General features: G+C 44.4%; 1 protein-coding gene across 12 annotated transcripts in view; it reads right to left on the reverse strand.

Moving 5' to 3' along the window:
* The window catches only part of prkcq (protein kinase C, theta), a 97,224-nt gene that overhangs the window by 13,546 nt on the left and 62,010 nt on the right, over window positions 1–21,668 (reverse strand). For 10 of the 12 annotated variants that reach the window (XM_069910087.1, XM_069910082.1, XM_069910080.1 and 7 more), the window contains 7 exons: window positions 16,261–16,321; window positions 8,814–8,976; window positions 7,154–7,185; window positions 6,971–7,056; window positions 4,955–5,084; window positions 4,195–4,304; window positions 2,437–2,536 (listed from right to left, as the gene is read on the reverse strand). In XM_069910087.1, coding sequence (XP_069766188.1) covers window positions 2,437–2,536; window positions 4,195–4,304; window positions 4,955–5,084; window positions 6,971–7,056; window positions 7,154–7,185; window positions 8,814–8,976; window positions 16,261–16,321 — 682 coding nt within the window. Of the gene's footprint in view, window positions 1–2,436; window positions 2,537–4,194; window positions 4,305–4,954; window positions 5,085–6,970; window positions 7,057–7,153; window positions 7,186–8,813; window positions 8,977–10,096; window positions 10,186–12,570; window positions 12,725–16,260; window positions 16,322–21,668 lie in introns of those variants that run through there. The other 2 variants (XM_069910089.1, XM_069910090.1) reach the window with 2 other exon arrangements.

Raw genomic sequence — 21,668 nt, forward strand, 5'->3', positions numbered from 1 at the left:
AAAAAGGGCTGAATAGCCCCCTTTATGAGTGTTTTATGGTACACTCTGGAGACAGAATGTTCCCATGGAAACACATGCCTTTGATATATTGGTTGCTCTTCCTGAATTGGCCACTTGAGGGAGCTAGGGGCCAGTGAATGCATACCCATGTCCAGATGCCATCTATCAACGCAACCACAGATCCAGTAACAATGCTGCCACCCTTATAAACACAGACCTGTGAGGAAAGCGTTCCATCAGGACTGGAATAATATTGACCAACAGGTCACTGGATCAGCAACTTTTTTCAAGTTCATCGTACATATTCAACCAGACGAAACAACGTTTCTCCAGACCATGGTGCACGCACAATACACAGCATATAATAATCACATATATACATAAAAATATGTAAATATTTTGAAATAATTTACTCAATTCACCACAGACTAACCTTGAGCAAGTTATTTGTTCACAGTGCAAACTAACAGTCTTTCAAATGTTTATCTATCCACCTTAAATATGTCAAATGATCCTGCCTTCAGCTGCCTCAGGGGCAGAGAATTCCAGAGATTCACTCCCTCTGGAGCAGAAAATTCTAAAGATTCATCACCCTCGGGAACTTTAGAGATTCACTTCCCTCGGGGCAGAGAATTCCAGAGATTCGCTGGCCTTGGGAACTCCCCTCCCTCTAGAGAGAGAATTCCAGAGATTCACCACCTTCTGAGAGAAGAAAATGTGGCCACCTCAGTTTAACCTGTGCAGCCCCTTATTTTGTGGCGATGTCCTCTTGTTCCTGACATTCCCATGAGCAGAAACATCTCACCATCTAAGCCTGTCAAGGCCCCTTTAGGAATTACATTTTAAAAAGTCACCCTTCGATCTTCAGAAACTCTAGATCAAAACTGTAGAACATAGAACATTACAGCACAGTACAGGCCATTAGGCCCATGCTGTTGTACTAATCTATGTAAACCCACTTCACCTTAATCCAACCCTTCCCTCCCTCACACCCCAAACCTTTTTTTTTACATCCGTATCTCTGTCCGAGTGTTTTAAATGTGTCCTCTTGTTCCAGCTTCGACCACCACCCCTGGCAATGCATTCCAGATGCCCACCACTCTCTGTGTAAGAAACTTTACCCTGATGTCTTCCCTTAACTTTCCTCCACTAACCAATTCCTTTGGTATTGGCCATGGGTGCCTTGGGAAGAAGCAGTTGGCTGCCCACCCTATCTAAGGGCCCCTTAATCTTACATACCTCTATTAACTAATCTCTCATCCTTCATCACTCCAAAGAGAAAAGCCCTAGCTTGGTCAACCTTCCTATGACAGGCAACACCCTGATCAATCTTCTCTGCACTCTCTCTAAATCAGCCATTCCCAATGGGAGCACAACAGCTCCCTGCAGGGGCCACGTATTATATAAGTAAAATCCTTGTTTTCCTTTCACCTTGCATATCATAAATATATTGAATGTAATTTTATGAGGTCGGTGGGAGAGAAATATGAAAGAAAGCCAAAACTTGACTACTTCACAGGGAAGGGGGTCCATAAACTTTGAGCAGAGTCCCGGGGTGGGGGGCATTGCCTAAACAAGGTTGAGAATGGCTGATCTAAAATTTGTACATCCTGTAATGAGGCAACCAGAACTGAACGCAATACTCTGTGTGGTCTAACCAGACTTCTTTTGGAAGGAAACCTTCTCATCCCATGAATTAGGCCGGTAACTTTCCTTCAGCCTGTCTACAAAGATGCTCTATCCTTTTTTTTTAAGGTAAAAGGACAGAATAAAATTGTCCAGTACTAGTGGACATGAGCTCAAGGTGAAAGGGAGGAAGTTTAAGGGAGATGCCCAAGGGAAGTGTGCCTCCTATCCAGAGAGTGGTGGATGCCTGGAACGTGCCGCCAGGGTAATGGTTGAAGGTATGATAAGAACATTTAAAAGGCTTCTCGATAGGCACATGAATCTGCAGGGAATAGAGGGTTATATTTCATGTGCAAATTCAGTTGGCATCGAATTTGGTGCAGAAATCGTGGGTTGAAGGGTTTGTAGCTGTGCTCTACTGCTCTATGTTCTAGGATGAAATTTTACATTTAAATTTAGGTGTACAGCATGGTAATGGGCCATTTTGGCCCACGAGTCCATGCCACTCAATTTAAACCCAATTGACTTAGAACCCCTGGAATGTTTTGAACAGTGGAAGGAAACTGGAGCCCCCAGGGAAAACCCACATAGACACGGGGAGAATGTACAAACTCCTTACAGTGCAGGATTGGAACCGATTGCTAGCACTGTAAAGGCATTGTGCTAAATGCTACGTCAACTGTACCACCCTAAAGACGACTGTGTTTTCCTTAAGGCTGGTGTATTCGTGATTTAGGAAGGCTTGTATCTCTCACAATAGCTGCCAACCCACAGCACAAAGTGGGGAAAGACTGAAAAACATTACAATACCTCTTACAGAAGTGGAGGCCTCCACATTGTCTGCTGGCTTTTTGAAGATGTGAACAGGTCCTTCTCGACCAACGTACTCAATGTCACGTAGTGTGCGAGCCTGCATGGAAGAGACGCATTAAAGATTGAGTGGAGTGAAACATGAAAGTCTGCAGACGTTGTGATTGTAGTAAAAACACAGAGGTGTTGCAGGAGCTTAGCCAGTCTCACAGCGTCCGAGGGAGGTAAAGATACATCACCTACATTTCGGGCCTGAGCCCCTCCTCAAGTAAAAATCAGGTGGGCGCCTGAATTAAAAGGCCAGGGGAGAAGAGTGGAAAGGGTAGGGGGAGGAGGGCAGGCCAATGGACAAAGGGGTCTAGGTCAGTTGGGCAGCATGGGCTCGTAGGCCAGAAGGGCCTGTTACTGTGCATATGTCTAAATTAAAAATCAAAAAATAAATTAAACTTTGAACCTGCATAAAACAGGCATTGGATGAATTTACGCACAATACTTTCAATTTCTTCCCTGCTAGTCTCACTAACCAGGGGATGTGACACTCGTCATTTGATACCCTCCTCTCCCTGAAGCCAATGTCCACACAGATGAAATTCTGTCCAGAATTCATCAAACAGAATCATTAGCTCTGGTTCTCTCTCCACAGCTGCCAACTGACTAGTTATGTATCAGCCCCACTTACTGCCTTATTCTGGATTCCATGCACCCACTTCAATGCACTAAACTAGCTGGAACACTCTTTCTCATGCCTTATTACTATGCCCCTCACCACATCCAGCCTCTTCCAATCTACATTTGGGACACCTTGCCCGCTGTCCACTACCTAAAGGACATCTAACTCCCTCGGTCCCACCACCTCACCTTCACCATTAGATGATCCAATCTTGTGCACCTCCAGTGTCTGTCAAGAAGGCCTTGGGGCCCTGCCTTCAGGGCTTGTGTCCGCAGCATAACCAATTCCTTTCTCTCTACACTGCCCCTTTCGCTCAGCTATAAGATGGGGCATTTGACCCTTTCACTAATAACCAGTAATCAACTAGTCCTGAGTGGGATGGGATACGTTAACAAGAAGCTATGTTGCAAAACTAGGACAATGCACAAAGCCCAGAGGGGTCAGGCAGCGGCCGTGGAAATTGACGATGGTCGAAGCCTTCATACGACTATAAGATATAGAATCAGAAGTAGGCTATCTGGCCCGTCAGGTCTTCTCTGCCATTCTATCATGAGCTGATTCATTCTCCCATCCAGCCTTTCTCACTGGCCTTCTCCCCAAACCTTTGACACCCTGACTATTCAGATACCTACTGATCTCTGCCTTAAATACACCCAACGACCTAGCCTTAGAGCCGCCCGTGGCAGCAAATTCCAGAGGTTCGCCACTCTGTGGTTAAAGGCATCACTTAGTGTGTCAATTTGAATGGGCACCCTTCAGTCATGAAACTGTCCAAGACTCTCCCAACGTGGGAAACCACCTTATCAGGAACGTCAGGCACCAGGCGCGCAGCGGATGATGGCAGGGGTAGGGGGAGGGGGCAAGCATGGGCTGGCAGGTGACAGGTGAATACAGATACAGAATGGAGCTGAAAGGCGATGGAGGGAAGGGGCAGGGGGCCGAGGGAGGCATATTCTGATGAAGAAGGAAGGGAAAGAGGTGGGGAGCTGGAGGAAGGACGGGGGTGGATGGAGAAGAGGGACGTGAAGTGTCTGTACTGTTTCTGGGACCGTGCCTGAAAGGCTGGCGAAGGTGTATTAGGGCCGTACCTGCTGTTCGCTCTCTATCTGTGCCAAGGCTTCTGCCATCATCTTCTGGTTCACCCCACATAGGTTGGCCACTTTGTTCTGACACTTGTGATGAACGTTCATACAACATTCTGGTTGAGAGAGAACAAAACACAATTACATCTCCAATCCGGGTGACTGCATTGACCCCATTACTGCAGCCAGGAGCTGCCTGCTTCTCTGTGATATCAGGCTTTGCACACATACAGAACATGGAACTGTACAGCACAGGAAGAGATCCTTTAGCCACGTGCCCCTACCAAACACAGACTAAAATTTGGCTGCTTGCACTTCATAGTTATCCCTCATCCCCTGAATATCCATGTGTCTATCTGGAAGCCTCTTAAATACTGTAAAACCCCTGTTATCCGGAATTCAAGCAACCGACAACCTCAAGCAACTGGCAAAAAAAAAATCAAGGAAATTAAATGAAAATAAAAATAAATAATAAATAAGTTTTAAATTGTAAAGTTTTCTGAAGTAACACATAAACCTTTGGTGAAGATGGGAGCAAATATTCAGCCAGCAAGGGCCTTGGTCAGGCTTTGCTCGTAGCAGCTGTTTGAATAAATTGTGTGAAACAGCAATGGCGTCGCCCAGGACGAAGAGCTGGTTGATGCCACTCGCCACTGGGGTGACTCTCTTAAAATGTCTCCTTATCCCTGCCTAGTAAGAATCTTTTTTAGTATATTTTTAAACTTTCCCAGTTGGGAAGTACCTGACACATGACCTGTGTGTTTACCTTCACATTTTAATCCTTGCCTTGCCAGACCCCACAGCAGCGTTCCACAGTGCTCACAGAAGGTCGGGCTCTTATAGTTGTAGACTTTAAATCGGTGTGGCATGTCAATTTTAAACCTCTCTTTGTGGAACTGGAAGGGAACAGAGAATGCTTATGGTTAGTGAGAATACCCTGAAGAAGAGACTGCGATGAGAACATCATGTGGAACGTTGCACAGACACAATCTGGAGTGAAAATAACACTGAAGGATATGGCCTTCTACAACTGACTGTATTAGCTGCTAAAAACATCGGTCAATTTGGAAATGATGAACTGGCTTTAAAAAATGTTGACCCACAATCCCAATGTAAGTTCAAACTTCCAATTTGAAATGTTCTAGAGTTTAAAAAAAAATCCATTATCTTGAACGTTTTAGTTCCCACAGCCAATGGCATGGAGCAGGACACTGAAGATGCTGGGAACCTGCAGTAAAGCAGAGAATGCTTAGTGAACCAGCAGGCATCAGTGGAGAAAGGAACAGAGCCAGTACATATGGCTGGTAAACATTTCAATCCATTACCCCAACCATTCTCGTCCTTTTTTTCAGCTATGCCCCCCCAACCCAGGACTCTGCTCGAAGTTTATGGGCCCCTTTCCCGGCGAAGCAGACAAGTTTTGGTTTCTTCTATACTTCTCACCTACCGACTATATAAAACAGATTGCTTTTTCACTCTGGATTCCAGCATCTGCAGTTTGCCATGCATCCCTTATTCCCTAAACCACTGATTAACTCTCTTCTGCACCCTCTCCTCAGTGTGGACCTCTTTCCTGGACTGTAGAATTGGGTTCAGAGCTTCAGTCTTGGCCAGATGAGTGTTTTATAAAGGTCCCTTGTGCCCTCATTCTACCTATGAATTATACAAGACAGAAACAGGCCCTTCATCCCACAATACCCATGCTAACCCTCATTACCTGTTTGCACTGATCCCATTTACCGATAATTTGTTGCCGATGCAAGCTTCTTCCCATGGGCAGTGAAACTGAAGAATTGTTTATATAAACCCTCCATGTCTCTACTATTTATTTAAGAATAATATATATTAATTTGAATATTTGTATATATGCTGTGTGCATATGTATAGTTTGTCTGTATGTGCGTTTGCATGTTTTGTAGAGGACTCGAGAGCAGTGTTTTGTTGAGTTGTACTTGTGTATTCTGAAGATAAATAAACTTTAACTTCCAAATACTTGGTAAATGTGACGAGTCTCCGACTTCCCCACCCACAGGCAGTGTGCTCTTGATTTCAACTGTTCCCTGAGTGGAAAAATTCATTAGACCAATATTGGTCTTTTCCACATTCTGGTTTCTTAATTATTCACACTGCAAAATTTAAATACTTTAGGATCTATTATTATGGGTCTGTAAATATGTTTGCTATATACGATTTCCGCTGTGCATCTGTGGCGTTTACGCACTCACCCACACAAAATTCTGCTAAATTTAAAAAGTCTGAGAATTTTCAAAAAGTCTGGATCCTCATGTGGTCCCGATTTCTGGCCTCTGGATTTTTGGACTTTTACTGTACCCCTCTCAGGCTCGAGACATCGTCACCCTTGACTGACCATGGAAAGCTGCGTGACCTGCTGAGTTTCTCCATCACTTTATTTATAAATTTTTAACCACAATATAATTACATTACGTTCAATTGTAAATTATTTCAAAAGAAATTACACATGTGGTGTATATATATATATATCCTCCCATCCCTTACCCCTAAAAAAGAAAGAAAAAACTGGAGAATCCCAGAAAATAAAACATTTATACAGTGAAGTCGATTGGAGGTATCCAAGACTCTCTTCAGAGTTAATCACACGTGTAAACCAAAATTTTGTAAACATGGCCTCTCCAGCACTCGACCTCAGCGACGGCAGATTCTCTTGTTTAACCTAATTATAATGCTTGTTGCTTTTTCTAGGCCAAAATTATCAAATGAGCTGAATCTAAGCTCCTGGCAATGCTGCAGCATACGTACGTACCATGGTCTCCCTGCTGTTCACAGCTGACCCTGTGCACTTGGCGATGATCTTGTCAATGCACTTCTTGTGAATTGCAGTGTTACACTCTGAAAGGGCAAATGGAGAGTGGAATCAAAATGTCCACAATCGAAGCAGCGTCCAAATGTTACTGGAAAATAATATGGAGACTGGAAAACAACTTACGCCTGCACTGGTAGCCTTGTTTATTCAACCCCCTGAGAGGAACAACAATGGATAGAAATCAGTGCTGAAGCATAAGAAAAAACACAGAAGAGGAGGAGGCTACTCGGCCCTGCCATTCAATAAGATCATGGTTGATCTGCCCCAGGTCGCATCTCTTCTGTGCCAGTTCCCCATTGCCCCCAATTCCCTGATGGTTCAAAGCCTCTTTAAATGCTCTCAAATATTTCTAGAGAATACAATTCCAAAGATTCACTTTCCCCCTGCTTGTACTTCACCTGGATTTGGTTCCCATCCCATGCAACAGTCTTCAAACTCTCAACTCCCACATCATTACAGCAGGATGTTTTCCCAGGAGCCTCCTGAAAAACCTCAGCCAAAGGACCATGGAATTCATCTTTTTTTTTAAAAGATAGATTTCGAGATACAGCATGGCCTATGAGCCCATACCCATGTGTCCAAGGAACCTACTGTGTTTTGGAGGGTGAAAGAAAGCCCATGCAGGTCACAAGGAGAATGTACAAACTCCTCACAGCCAGTACTGGATTCCAACCCCTGGTCTCTGGTGCTACAAAATAGTGCTGGGCTAACTAACCGTGGCGCCCATGGCCTACGATGGACAGTATGAATATAATTGGCTGAATAGTCTCCTTCTGTTCCTTACAGGCTTTTAACAACAATCACAGACTTTTATTATACTTTCTGACTTTTGATTCCAGCTTCATTTAAATGAATTTTAAATGTCCAGCAACAATACCTCACTTCTTAGGTACTGTGGCCCAGTCACAGAAACACTGTGCACGGTGACCCATCTTTAGATGAATTGGACTCTTAATCTGAGGAAGAACATTCTTGCTATTGAGGGGGTGCAGCGAAGGCTCACCAGATTGATCCCTGGAACGGCAGGGCTGACGGATGAAGGACCAGATCCACCAGGGTTACGCACATTGGAATTTAAGAGAATGAGAGGTGATCTGATTGAGAGGCATAAAATTCTGTCAGGACTAGGCAGGTTAGATGCAGGAAGAACAAGGAGTCAAAGTCTAAAGATAAAGCGAAGCCGTTGAGGATTGAGATGAGAAAAAACATCTTCACTCAGAGAGTCAGGAAGTTGTGGAAATCCCTGCTGCATAAAATTGTTGAGGCCAATTTATTAGATATATTTAAAAGGAAGTTGGAATGTGTCCTTGTGGCTAAAATGGTCAAGAGGTCTGGAGAGAAAGCTAGAATAGGGTACTGAGGTCACTTAATCTCATTGAATGATGGGACAGGTTGGAAGAGCTGAATGGCCTTCTCCTGTCCCTATTTTCCATAATTCCATGACTTTAGGGCACTGCACCACAGCTGTATATGATAACCACCATGACACCCTACCTCGAACATTGACTCACCTGTCCAGTGACGACTTCAGAGACATTGAAATAGACAGGTGACAGATCTACGTCACATTACCGTGAATTCACTTGTTTTAACAGTAGCAGTACTATTAAAGGAACTTTATTTCTCCATAGTTTCTGCGATCAGCAGAATGGAGCATGGGAAGACACAGTAACTTCACCTCAATTAATCCCTGCAAACTCAAACCAACCTCTGCTCCCTTATGTTTGAGGAGAGGAACAGGTACCACTGCATTTACAATGGGAGGTAAATGAAAGAGAAGTACCAAACAAACTCATGGCAGACGGAGCAGAATGTCGGTTGCGGAAAGAAGGTGGCGATAAACTCGTGGCATTTGACATTGTGAACTTTGGCCTGCTTGATGGCTCCTCTGCGTTGGTGCAGTGTGAACAAGCCTTCTGTTTCACTCTCCGCGCTCTCCTTGTTTTCTGATGGGAGGAGAAGTGGATATCAGAAACCAAATGCAACTGTGAACAGCCCCACCCTCCCCTCTGGGTCACCTGGTTACCAACTGAACCAATGGATGGAAGCAGGCTGCAGCGGAAATGACTGAGGCAGCATTTTTCAGTCAACAGATGATTAAAAGCGCTTTATAAGGTGTTGGTGAGACCACATTTAGAGCACTGTGAACAATTCTGGGCTCCTTATCGAAGGATGTACAGGGAGTCCCAGACTTATGATAACTCGTACTTATGAACAAACTGTTCCCCCGATTCGTTCATGCACATAATGTTACCTCACAAATGTCCCACAAGACATCGATGGAACAAAACTGTTAACTTTTAATCATGATCTTTTATCTTTTCTAAACTGTTTTAAGAACTATTTCTTTAATGTTTTTTCATAAACAGCACGAAGACAAAAATTTGATTAATTGATGCTAAATAAGATGCGCATGTATCTGTTCTGACTTATTTACAAATACGGCTTAAAGACAGGCGTAGGACTGGATGGTGTCCATAATCCGGGGACTCCCTGTACTAGCATTGGAGAGGGACCAGAGGAGGTTTACGAGATTGTTTCATACTTCTGGATCAACGTGCAGGAGAGATGCTACACTGAATAATTGCGACATAATTTTACGAGCTCCGATTTAAGGCCAGAAGGTCACACAGCAGAGGAACCAGATCTGTGCTGACCTGTTTACACCAATGCTAATTTTTACTCTCTCCATAGTTCCATCAGCTCCTACCAGATGTGACCTACCAGCCCTCTCCTCTCCACATGCCAGTGGGTGATGAACCTGCCAGCCCAGAGGAAACCCACGCTAGCATGGGGAGAACATGCAAACTCCACGCAGATGGCGAATCGAACCCAGTTCTCTGGCGCATGTGAGGCAGTGACTCTACTGGCTGCACCACCATGTGGCAGAGTTTAGGGATGGAACTCAATGTCTTTACAGACGGTATCTCAATTATTGCCTTGAAGTGCATTGTAGACTTTTATGGTGCGTTGGTGAAGTGGGGGGGGGTGTGTGTGGGAAGAACACATTTGAGCCACTCTTTCCATGTCCACTCTCACAGAGCTGCCCTGCCTAATCCCACTTACCAGTTGGTAGATGAGCTGGTGAAACACTGGATAACATTGTCTGTCTCCACGCTGCTCTGTGCATCGGAGATCCTTCCCTCTAGCCCTGTCATCCACATCCCTTCCTCTCCGAGCTAATTCTGGACCCAACACTGCTATCTCTTGGATCTCACCGGCTCTCACATTAATGCTCCATCTCCCCGAGTGATTTCATCAAGAGGTTCGTTAAAATTCATTTACATTACTCCAAGCATCTAATTGGCACTTTTCCTTTTGAAGTAGAATTATTTTCCTTTTTTTCTGTTAGACACGAAGCATGGAGTTCAAATAATTGAATGAAGGCTCGTAGAGGTTGTTCGCGGATTATGGCTGTGTTTCCATAGCAACCAATGGTTTAAATTACTTGAAATGTTGGCAACAAGCAGTTTTCTGGTATACACTTAAAATAAATGGCAGACTGAGTATTTCGTGAGCTATTGAAAGGATAAGAATGATTTACTTAGTGAATGGAATGCTGCCTCAATATGTCACACAGGCCTTGATATTGGGTATTCACACCATTGGTTGTCCTCATTGTTATTCACCTCATTGTTTATTCACTTCGTTGGTTATTTACCTCATTGGTTATTTACCTTGTTGGTTATTCACGCTATTAGTTAAATTCTGTCATTGTTTTTTCCCCATCATTGGTTATTCATTTCTTTCCCCTCCCCAACCACCAACTGACAGTTGGATCACTGCTACCCTACACCCACAATAGCCCAGTGAAGACTGAGAGACCCCATACTGGGGCCTGGGGCAGTGACTGAGCAGAGCCTAATTGTAAAGTGGATGCGATGTTAAGCTACTCGTGCTGCTGTCAGAAGCCAACCCCTGCGGCTCTGATACCTTTGTAGGCTCTTCCCATATAGCTACATGGAGAAACTTCACCTTGTAACATAATGTTGCCTGTGTTCTGGACTAACTGATCTCTCTCTGAACTGCTATACTCTGTTTTTAACTGCTGTAATATAAATGGGTTGACTAGCTGCACTTTGCCAAACGAACCTTCTCACTATACCTCAGTACACGTGACAGTGATCTGAAACTAAAATAGAAAATAATTGGAAACAAGCAGCAAGGGTTTTACCAATCTGTTCAGAGAAAAAAATAATAGATCAAAAATATTCATGAAGCGCTGTGACTAACTGATCAAATGCAATTGTGTAAAAACACCATGCTGGAGAAACTCAGCAGGTCAAACAGTGCCCTTTATACAGCAGAGATCAAGATAGAGAACCGACATTTTGGGCTTGAGCCCTTCATCAAGGCAAGTGCAAAATGTAGGCAGGCGCCCAAATCAATCTTATGGTCTATGGAGCCCCTTCGCCAGTATTTCCTCCCCGTTAAGTATAAATAATTCCACGTTTTTATCTGAGTCTGGATAAATGGTCCTTACCCAAAACATTGTCTGACCATTTCTACCCATGGATGTGACTGGTCCCGCTGAGATCCTCCTGTTTTTTGTTTGCTCAGGGTTCCAACACTTGCAGTCTTTATGTTTTTCTGCAGAAAGTTATAAGGTGTGCCCTCCACCTGTTGCCTCCTGCCTGTGGGACTGTGCTCCTCCCCCTGCCCCTCGCCCATCACCATTTCGTTCAGATGCCTGTCTACATTTTGCTCCTTCGTCGATAAAGGGCTCAAACCCAAAACATCGGTTATGTATCTTTATCTTTGCAATATATTACCTGCTGGGTTTCTCCAGCATTGTGTTTTTACTTCAAATGCAGACTTTCATGTTTTACCCCAAACACAATTGTGTGTGAGGTCTGACATGTGAAAACAAACAGTTGCACTAAAAATGGGAATGAACCGAAAGGAAACTCTCCTAGTCAAATTCTCCTTAAGGATCTTGAACGTCCAAGAATCGCTGAGAACAAAACCACTCAAAAATATATTTGGAGTTCAAAGCTTTACAGAAGCATGAAGGGACATTGTCAAGGACATATTTATAACTGAATTTTTACAGCTGTGTGACAGGGACGTTCCTCTGTCGAAGGCTAACTCTCTGGAACCTCCCCACCCTGGACAGGATGAAGGACAACGAACGAGCATCTATGTTCTTTCTGTCATCTGATCCACAGCTTTATATCTGAGAACAGGCAGCGCAGATAAGCCATTGGAACAACCGTTCAGTCTGATGACTCAGAGCAGACCCAGCTGTCTTTGCCTTGTAGCCTAACAGATGCACCAAAATTATATTGGTGGTGTGGATATCAGGGATTGCATGAAAGACAAGGATGGGGAGGGGTATGTAAAATTGGAGAGAGATCAACCTCCCTCTCAATAATCATCTAGGTTTTAGTGAGGAGATTAATACGAGCCTGTGTTGCCCCCATTACATGGTTACTGTTGTGGTTAGCACAACGTCTTTACAGCGGGTGGTGGGTGAACAGAGCAGGATTAATGATAACTGGCAGTTATAATTTGTTATTTTAAACAATGCACATACACACCGACAGCACCACTGATCCAGGTTCGAATCCTGCTCTGTCTGTAAGGAGTTTGTACATTTTCCATGTCTGCGTGGGTTTCCTCCAGGTGTTCCGGTTTCCTCCCATCGTTCAAAACGTACTGGGTGTAATACAGTTCGTGGGCCGTGCTGTATGTCTAGATTTTTAAAAGCCATTTAAAATAACAAATTATGGACACATATGTGGTCCCACCAAAAGTTGATACGTTTGAGGTGCCAGAGGAAGTGTTAGAAGCAGAGACAACTCAGTGGTAATGTTTAGGAGACAATGAGACAGGTACCATGATTAGGAAATGTTTTGAGGGATATGGCTGAGCGCAGACAAATGGGACCAGCTTGGCTGGCAAGGATGTTGGTTGAAGGGCCTGTTTCTGTGTCATAGAACTTCTGTGTGTTGCATTGACCCCCACCTCACCAGATTTATGTAAACGTAGGACTCGGCAAGGCAGTTGAGGCTTTGCCCGGCCTGCTGCATAAGGAATAGAAGGTAAACCTTCTCTGCAGACTGAAGGAACCAAGAATTAGTCCTCACTTTGACCCTTCTGTCTGTCACAATGAAGCCCAAAGCAGGCTCGAGGAACAGTACCTTCTCTATGGTCTGAGCACATCGCAGACGGGCCTAGACCTAAAACATCAGTAATATGTCTTTATCTCCTATGGACACTGAGTTCCTCCAGCATTTCTGTGTTTTTACTACAATCACATTCACTCAGCTCACCCTATCACAGATATACTCTTTATTCTCCCCTTCCCAGCACCTCAGTAAATTAAAATAACCCATTTTACCTGGCCATTTCATCTAATTCAGGGACTAGCTTAATTCCAATCTGTGAATGTAAGAAGTGGAAAGTTGGGACAATAAATCAAAATGAAGTTATTGGAAGTTAGCTCCATGTCGGCATGCTCAAGAAATCTGAGTGCAAATTGTATTAAGCTGCATTAAACCTTGGGCCCAAGCCTTTTGTTTGACATGTCAGTTGACATTCTACAGGGTTTTGAGGGCAAAAGTTGTCATAAACAGGACTTTTATGAATTTCTGCAAAGCATGAGTTACATGTTGTGAGTTCAGAGGTACAGAGAGTTTGTTAGATGGGTATTCCAGGTAGTTCGCTTAAAGATAGTACAGCAGTGCAAACATGGTACAGAGGGCAGTCATGGGATCAGGATCCACACTGAGGGCGACTTACGGTTAGTGAACTCGCACGGTCTGCAGACTGCTAGGGATTGGCTCATGGAAACCAGGTATCGGAAATGGGATTCGAGAGAGTGCTGAGGGCAAGAAGGACTCCCAAAGGGCCTTGAGCGCTGGAGGCTTCCTGATTGCATTGGAGGTTTGGATCTGGAGCTCAGGTTGCCAATAGTTTGGTCAGGAGTCTGTATGGCCGTAGAGGCTGTGAATCCACGGACACTCAGTGCTTCTGAAGAGAGTCTCTTTTGCTTCTCCTTCCTCTATTCTTAGGGGCACCAGGCAATGCTCATGGCGACTCTATGTTTGCCTTACAGCGGACAGAAGTTGAAGCCTATCATGTATATTACATTTTAATGTATTATTATGTGACAATAAAAGGAACCTTTGAATGTTTGAGTTAGAATAGAGCAAAGGCAATATTATCTTACTGGTGTAGCATTTGTTCAAGACTCCAATTATGGTGGGAAAGTAACTTCCCTTAAACTTGGTGGTAGGTGATTGCACAGTCTCACACATTAGTGACGTGTTGGTGAAGTGAGAGCAAAAAGATAGTTCTGGATTTCTGAATTTCCAACTTAGGGATGTGGGCTGAACTTTAAGTTCCTTCCACCAGTGGGAGGTCTCCCGAATGTGGACTACGTAGACCAGAATACACACCTCATTCAAAGCTGGGTGCCGGCAAATTGTGCAGTGTGGTTGGGAGGGGATGGAGTGGGGAAACATGGTACATTTCCTACACTAATAATACACCCGGAAGATTAGCAAGAGAAAGGACCTCAACTTCAGAAATTGAATTTCTGTTCTTCCTTGGGCCATTTTCACTTCTTTTTAGTTCTGTGCATGTCGCTGTTTTTGTTACAGTTCAACCGTTGTTCCTTTAGAATGGAGTGTAAGGTCATTCTTTGAAAATGTGGAGAAATTTGAACACAGATTTGAATGCAGATGTCCATGAGAGGTGCAGCCTTAAAGAAGGCAGCCAATTTCATGAAAGACCCCCCATCACCCTGGCCTCAACCTCTTCTCACTACTCCCTTTGGGCAGAAGGTCCAGAAGCTGGAAGACCAGCACCTCTGGGTTCAAGAACAGTTTTTAATCCAACAGCGATCAGGCTCTTGAACCTCCTCTCACACTGATCAGGGACAGCTCCAACACCACATAAGGACTGTCTGCAATATTGCAAAGTCACTTTTTCTTGCACTATTGTCTTTTGCATTTATTATCTTGTTTAACTGAACAGTGTACAGTATACCATTTCCTTTACAAAGTACCTGTTTGGCTGCAGCAAATATTTATTTTTACATTACGATGTGATAGAAGGCGAATTGGCCTTTTAAACTTGTGTTGTCCAAAATAAAACCCCAATTGACCTACAACCTCCAGTACGCTTTGAGGGGTGGGAGGAAACCAGAGCACCCGGGGAAAACCCACGCAGACACGGAGAGAACATACAAACTCCTTACAGACAGCGCGGGATTCAAATATGGTTCAGGGGTTCTGTCGGGGCATATGTTCATTGTACAATGTGTATGGGAGTTATCATTAATCCTGCTCTGTTCAGCCACCATCTGTGTCCTTGATGATTTACGCTGGTTTATATTAAGCAATGTCTTGGTTTAACAATTCCCGTTAATTTTCAGTTCCCTCTTTCGTCTTTCCCCCACCCCCACCTTCGCTCCCACACTGTGGCAGCTTCCTTCCCTTCAACGTTTGTTCAGCACACTGTTTGATGTGAACCTCTGTTTCTCATGGATTTATAGAGAGATGCTGCATGGAGACAGGCCCTTCGGCCCACTAGGTCCCAGCTGTTCATCAATCTCTCATTGACACTAATCCAACATTAGACCATTTAAAAAAAATTCTCCCCACATTCCCACCAACTCCCCCCAGATTTCCCCCTCACTTGCACATGAGGTGGAAAATTTGGGATGTGGGAGGTAACCAGAACACATGAGGTAAGCTCACGGGAGAATGTGTTTCTGGTGCTGCGAGGCAGTGGCTGTGCTGGCTGTGCCTTCTCTCTGGGGAGGGGGATCTTTTCAGGGGGCATGGTGGAGGAGGAATGTCGCACTGGTCAGCTTTCAGAATGCCTCACATATCTGAGCCACAAATGGGGAAACACCACAAAGAAATGAGTCAATATTCTCATGGGGGAGGAAATCAAGCTTTTAGCTCTCCATCCCTCTGCCTGCCAATGACATTAAACTCTACAGGGGACCTTGAGTGGTTCAACCATTTGACCCTGTGGTGGGATGCACAGAAGGGCTGAAGAAACTCAGCAGGTCATGCAAAGTAGTCGACGGCTCAGGCCTGAGCCCTCCTTCAGGAGTGATTCCAGCGCCGTTGGGAAAGGATCTACACTGAGTTCACTGCCTTTCTTTCAACAAGAACTGTATACTTGACCCTCTCAGTCTAACTGCAATCTCAGTGTTCAGTCTAACTGCGATCCTTCAGGAGTGGAAAGGAACAACAGGAATGATCACTTACCATTTTGTTCAACCAAGTACTTCACGGTCATCAGCATTCGTCCACGTGGCTTTAAATCCAACTGTTTCATAAAAAGAGAAATGCAAGGGTCAATGAGAGAAGGAAAAGACGATTAAAATATTAGCTTTTCACATATTTCTGCAGATTTTAAAATTCCAGGAAGTTGTAGGTGTGTGTGTGTGTGTGTGTGTGTGTGTGTGTGTGTGTGTGTGTGTGTGTGTGTGTGTGTGTGTTACAGAGCAGAGACAAGCTCAGGAACGTCCATATCTGGCCACTTAGCCAAATACATAAACCAGTTATCTGGAGTTCAAGCGACCTGCAAAAGAAAAATTTCGGAAAATAAATAGATAAAAAATACTGAAGTTTAAAATTGGCGCACCTTGCTGTTTGCTAATTCATGCAACATGCAACTGGAAAATTCACTTAACCAGCATCTACCAATCCCCATAGGTGCCAGACATCAGGGATTTTCCAGTTTCTGCTTTTGTTCCTTCTTGTTAGATCTGTTCTGATTAAGGTTCCATGAGCTATTGAAATGAAAGCTGCTATGTAAATAAAAGTTAGAGAAAAGTAAAAGATTACTAATGATGAAAATCTGGAATTAAAACTAAATACTTTGGAAATACTTGTCAGGCAGCAACTACAGATGGGGGAGCAGAGCTAATCTTTCAGGTCAACGGCTTTTTATTAGTACAGCAAAGAGTTACAAAACTTTGGAGCAGTGGCCTCGAACACCTGTTTGGTCAACGAGGGTGTCCCTGACCTTCCTGCTGCTCGACACTTCTCCCACTCCCATCTTTGGATCCCAAGCGTGTTCCAGAGAGCCCAACGTCAGCTTCTGGAGCAGCTCAGGGAGGTTACAGCTTGCAGGATCCAACGTTGAGTTCAGTAAGCTCCAGCTTGTGGCAAGAGCTGGTTAGTTCTGGTGGAAGGCCATCGGCTTGCAAAGACGATTCAGCTTTGCTTGCTCTGCTCTGTAGTTGTTTTTGCATCACCAATAAGTGGTAATTCTGCTGACCCACAGGAGAAAGAATCTCAGGGTTATACGTGATATCATGTATGTACTCTGATAATAAAACTGAAATCAGATGCTGCCTGACCTCTTGATATTTTCAGAGCTCTTCTACTCTGAATTTCCAGCAGGGCAGTGCTTGATATTTGTATGTTCCATCATATCTCGTTTGTTCTTATTTACCCTCCTCCAGTCAGATCATGTTGTAGTTATTAACCCTTCACAGAGTTCTCATTGCTGGCACCACCACCAAACTTTTTCAGTTTCTTCTCCCATCTCTAGCCTGTGGGAGATGCTCCCTCTGTTCCCATCACCCCTTCCCATTCTCAGCATCACCACATCTTTGGCTCTTCACATGTCCTTGTGCTGATAAAAGCTCACCAACTTGTTTATCCTCCACAGACCTACAGAATTCCCAGCACTTTCATATTCTGGAAGTAAAGGGGTTGTTTTATTACCTTCTACCCACAAACAGACGTCCTGATAGAAGGGAAAAGGGAACGATTGTCTTTGGGGGTTGCGGGCCTGGCCCATTGGCTTTTAAATGGAGAAATGCAAGTTAACTTGTTTAAGAGAAGACTGCAGATGCAGTGATTGCAGTAAAAACACAATGTTGGAGAAACTCAGCAGGTTAAACAGGGACTTTAGCAGCAAAGATACAGAATCAACGTTTTGGGTTTGAGCCCTCTATCAAGGGAACGGACGAAATGTAGACAGTCTCCCGAATAAAATGGTGGAGGGGAGGGGAAGGGTTGGAGCACAGGCCCACAGGGAAGAGGTCATAGGCAAGAGCTAATAACTTGTTTCAAACCCTGAGATCACCCTGTAGAGTGAAAACCCAGACATAAGGTTTCATGGTGTAGATTTACCAACTCATTAGATAAACAGCTCTAAGCTGAGTTTTACAATCAAAAGATATTTGTTACACACATGAGAATCCTGGCCTCTGGTTAGATTTACCTGCAGGGAATTGATAATGCTGGGTTTGCCTTCATCGATGAAAGGGTTGGCCCTGCAGGTGCTTAAGGTGGGAGAATGTGTAATCTTTTCCATGATGAAAATATTTCTAAAATTTTATTTTCTCTTGGTCGGCCCGGTTAGTATAGTTGTTAGTGCAACACTGTTACAACTGCCAGCAAGCAGCACCGGGGTTCGAGTCGGGCGCTGTCTGTAAGGAGTTTGTACGTTCTCTCCGTGTCTGCGTGGGTTTCCCTGAGGGATCCAGTTTCCTCCCACCCTCTAAAATGTACCGGGGGTTGTAGGCCATTTGGGTGTAATTAGGTGGCACAGGCTTGAGGGCAGAAATGGCCTGTTACCATGCCGTAGGTCTAAGTTTAAATTTATTCTTTCAGGAATCAATAAACTAACAGTGGAGGGTCTGGGTTACACACACAAGGACATTCGTTGGCTCTTTTTCTCAAACATATGCTATATGTACATTAAAGGAGGTTGCCCAGAAATGCATAGGACTGAAGGTCAAAGGAGGGAACTCATGCCTGGTGCAGAACACAAATGTGCCGGTGCAGGTCACGCAGCGCCTATAGGAAGGAAAGGGTAAGCAACACTTCAGGCATGAGCCCTGTGGGCTAGTGAGGGGTTCTGTGGTTCAAGAAACACACAGGTGGCGGGTTGTTGGTGACTGCGGTTGAGGGATTCATTCTGGACAGTAGACTGCTGGAGACTTGCTCAAGACTGGCTGAAGGGGGTACCAGATATTGGAACTGGGACGCAAGGGCGCTGAAAAGTTCCTGATTGTGTCGGCCGTTCGTATCTGGAGATCCGGCTGCTGATGGTTCGGACCGAACTCTGTGAGGCTGCGGGGGCTGTAGAAATGCTGGAGGCGAATCCACGGACACTGGGTTACTCTGGGAGGGACACTCTCTTGCTTCTCTTTCTCTGACTGCAAGAGGCGCTTCAGGCAATTTCTGCCGATGGCGAATTTGTCCGCTTCGTGTCAGGCAAAGACAAATTCTGTGTTCATTGCACTGTCTTTATTACATGACAATAAATTGAATCTTGAATCTAATGGATAGAGTGGCTGGATCCAGGTTCACTCCTGGCCTCTGGCACTGTCTCTGCGTGGAGTTTGCAGGTTCTTCCTGTGAATGTGAGTATTTCTTACCTATCTATTCTTCGAGAATTTCTGCCTGGATCCAGAGAAAGCGAATGAGATACCTAATGAAATACTAAATGAGAAAGGGCCCACTGCTTCTCAACCAGTGGACCACAGCCACAGCAAGTTCCCAAACGGGTCTTTAAAAATAAAATTAGATAAAGATGTGTTTCTCCTACTTATAAAATCAAGAAAATGAAGATATGTTAGATTTTATTTGATAGTTTTAGTAAGTTTTTAATAAATACTGTTCTCTTTCTTCTTTTCTATTGGGTTGTTGAGGGGGGGGAAGGAAGAACATTTTTAAAAATCACTCACTATGTATTAATGTTTTCATTAGTTTCAAATATGAAATTTATATGTTTTTTTTAATACATATGTGAAATTAAATAATTTTGTTTTAAAAAAAGATGTGTTTCTTACAGAGTTGCCTTTGACTTAAAAGTATTGCCCAGTGATTGTGACTCGTGGGCCCTGGCATGCTCGGCTGGAAGTCAGATGGGCTTTAGACCGAGAAAGGTTGAGAATCACTGGCCGTTGGATAGAGGGAAAGATCCAGACAGGGAACTCTGAAGCTTCACGAAAGACAAGGCCAGCCATGGCAGAATGAGATAAATAAGTAAATGTGGGGATAATCTGGAGGACAGAGGTGGAGGAGCACGGAGATGTTGGAGATTTTAGAACAGATTTCTGTAACATTCCTATCTGTTCAAAGCACTGATAAAGAGATGAATTATTCCAGCAGTTAATGAGGTTTCTCTCTGTTTGTTTCTTGGTCTTTACTGATTTGCCACATGTATTCTAACACATTCATCTTCTTTGGCTTGGCTTCGCGGACGAAGATTTATGGAGGGGTAATGTCCACGTCAGCTGCAGGCTCGCTTGTGGCTGACAAGTCCAACGCGGGACAGGCAGACACGGTTGCAGCGGTTGCAAGGGAAAATTGGTTGGTTGGGGTTGGGTGTTGGGTTTTTCCTCCTTTGTCTTTTGTCAGTGAGGTGGGCTCTGCAGTCTTCTTCAAAGGAGGTTGCTGCCTGCTGAACTGTGAGGCGCCAAGATGCACGGTTTGAGGCGATATAAGCCCACTGGCGGTGGTCAATGTGGCAGGCACCAAGAGATTTCTTTAGGCAGTCCTTGTACCTCTTCTTTGGTGCACCTCTGTCACAGTGGCCAGTGGAGAGCTCGCCATATAACACGATCTTGGGAAGGCGATGGTCCTCCATTCTGGAGACGTGACCTAACCAGCGCAGTTGGATCTTCAGCAGCGTGGATTCGATGCTGTCGGCCTCTGCCATCTCGAGTACTTCGATGTTAGGGATGAAGTCGCTTCAACGAATGTTGAGGATGGAGCGGAGACAACGCTGGTGGAAACGTTCTAGGAGCCGTAGGTGATGCCAGTAAAGGACCCATGATTCGGAGCCGAACAGGAATGTGGGTATGACAACGGCTCTGTATATGCTAATCTTTGAGAGGTTTTTCAGTTGGTTGTTTTTCCAGACTCTTTTGTGTAGTCTTCCAAAGGCGCTATTTGCCTTGGCGAGTCTGTTGTCTATCTCAATCACACTAAAAACCACACAGCATCGCTTAATCAATCAGTGGATTGTCAGATTCTGGTTTATTTAAACAGGCCACAATCTTTCAGGTTCTTGATCGATATATTTGACCTTTTTTGCTTCTGTTCACCTACCATCTGTGAGCCTGCTGACCTGCACCAGCTGGTGGTTAAGGAATGTCTTGATTTTGAAAGTCCTGCCATAGCTTTCCGATCCCTCTCTAGTTTCACCTCCTCTTGACTTTTGCTCCCACAGTGTGACACCTTCAAAGGGCCAAGCCTACATTGAGGACTTGAAAGCAGAGTACATGGGTGAAGGCAGGATTCTTAACAGTGTGGAAGAATCTCGGGGTCCAAGTCCACTGATCTCTCAAGGGTGTTGGTAATGAAGAAGGCTTATGGTGTGCTGGCCTTCATTAGTCATGGGGTTTAAGTTTAAGAGTCAAGAGTTAAAGTTGCAGATCTATAGATCTCTGGTGAGACCACACGGAGTATTGTGTTCAGTTCTGGTCGCCTCATTGCAGGAAGGTTGTGGAAGTTATGGAGAGGGTGCAGAGGAGATTTACCAGGATGCTGCCTGGATTGTAGAACGTCTTATGAGGCAAGGTTAACAGAGCTGAGGCTTTTTTCTTTGGAGTGAAGAAGGATGAGGTGACTGAATAGAGATCTCCAAGATTATGAGAGGCATAGATAGGGTGGTCAGCTGGCACCTCTTTCCTGGGGGCAGGAGT

Source organism: Narcine bancroftii, chromosome 13 (genome assembly GCF_036971445.1).
Source record: "Narcine bancroftii isolate sNarBan1 chromosome 13, sNarBan1.hap1, whole genome shotgun sequence".
Classification (NCBI taxonomy): Eukaryota; Metazoa; Chordata; class Chondrichthyes; order Torpediniformes; family Narcinidae; genus Narcine; species Narcine bancroftii.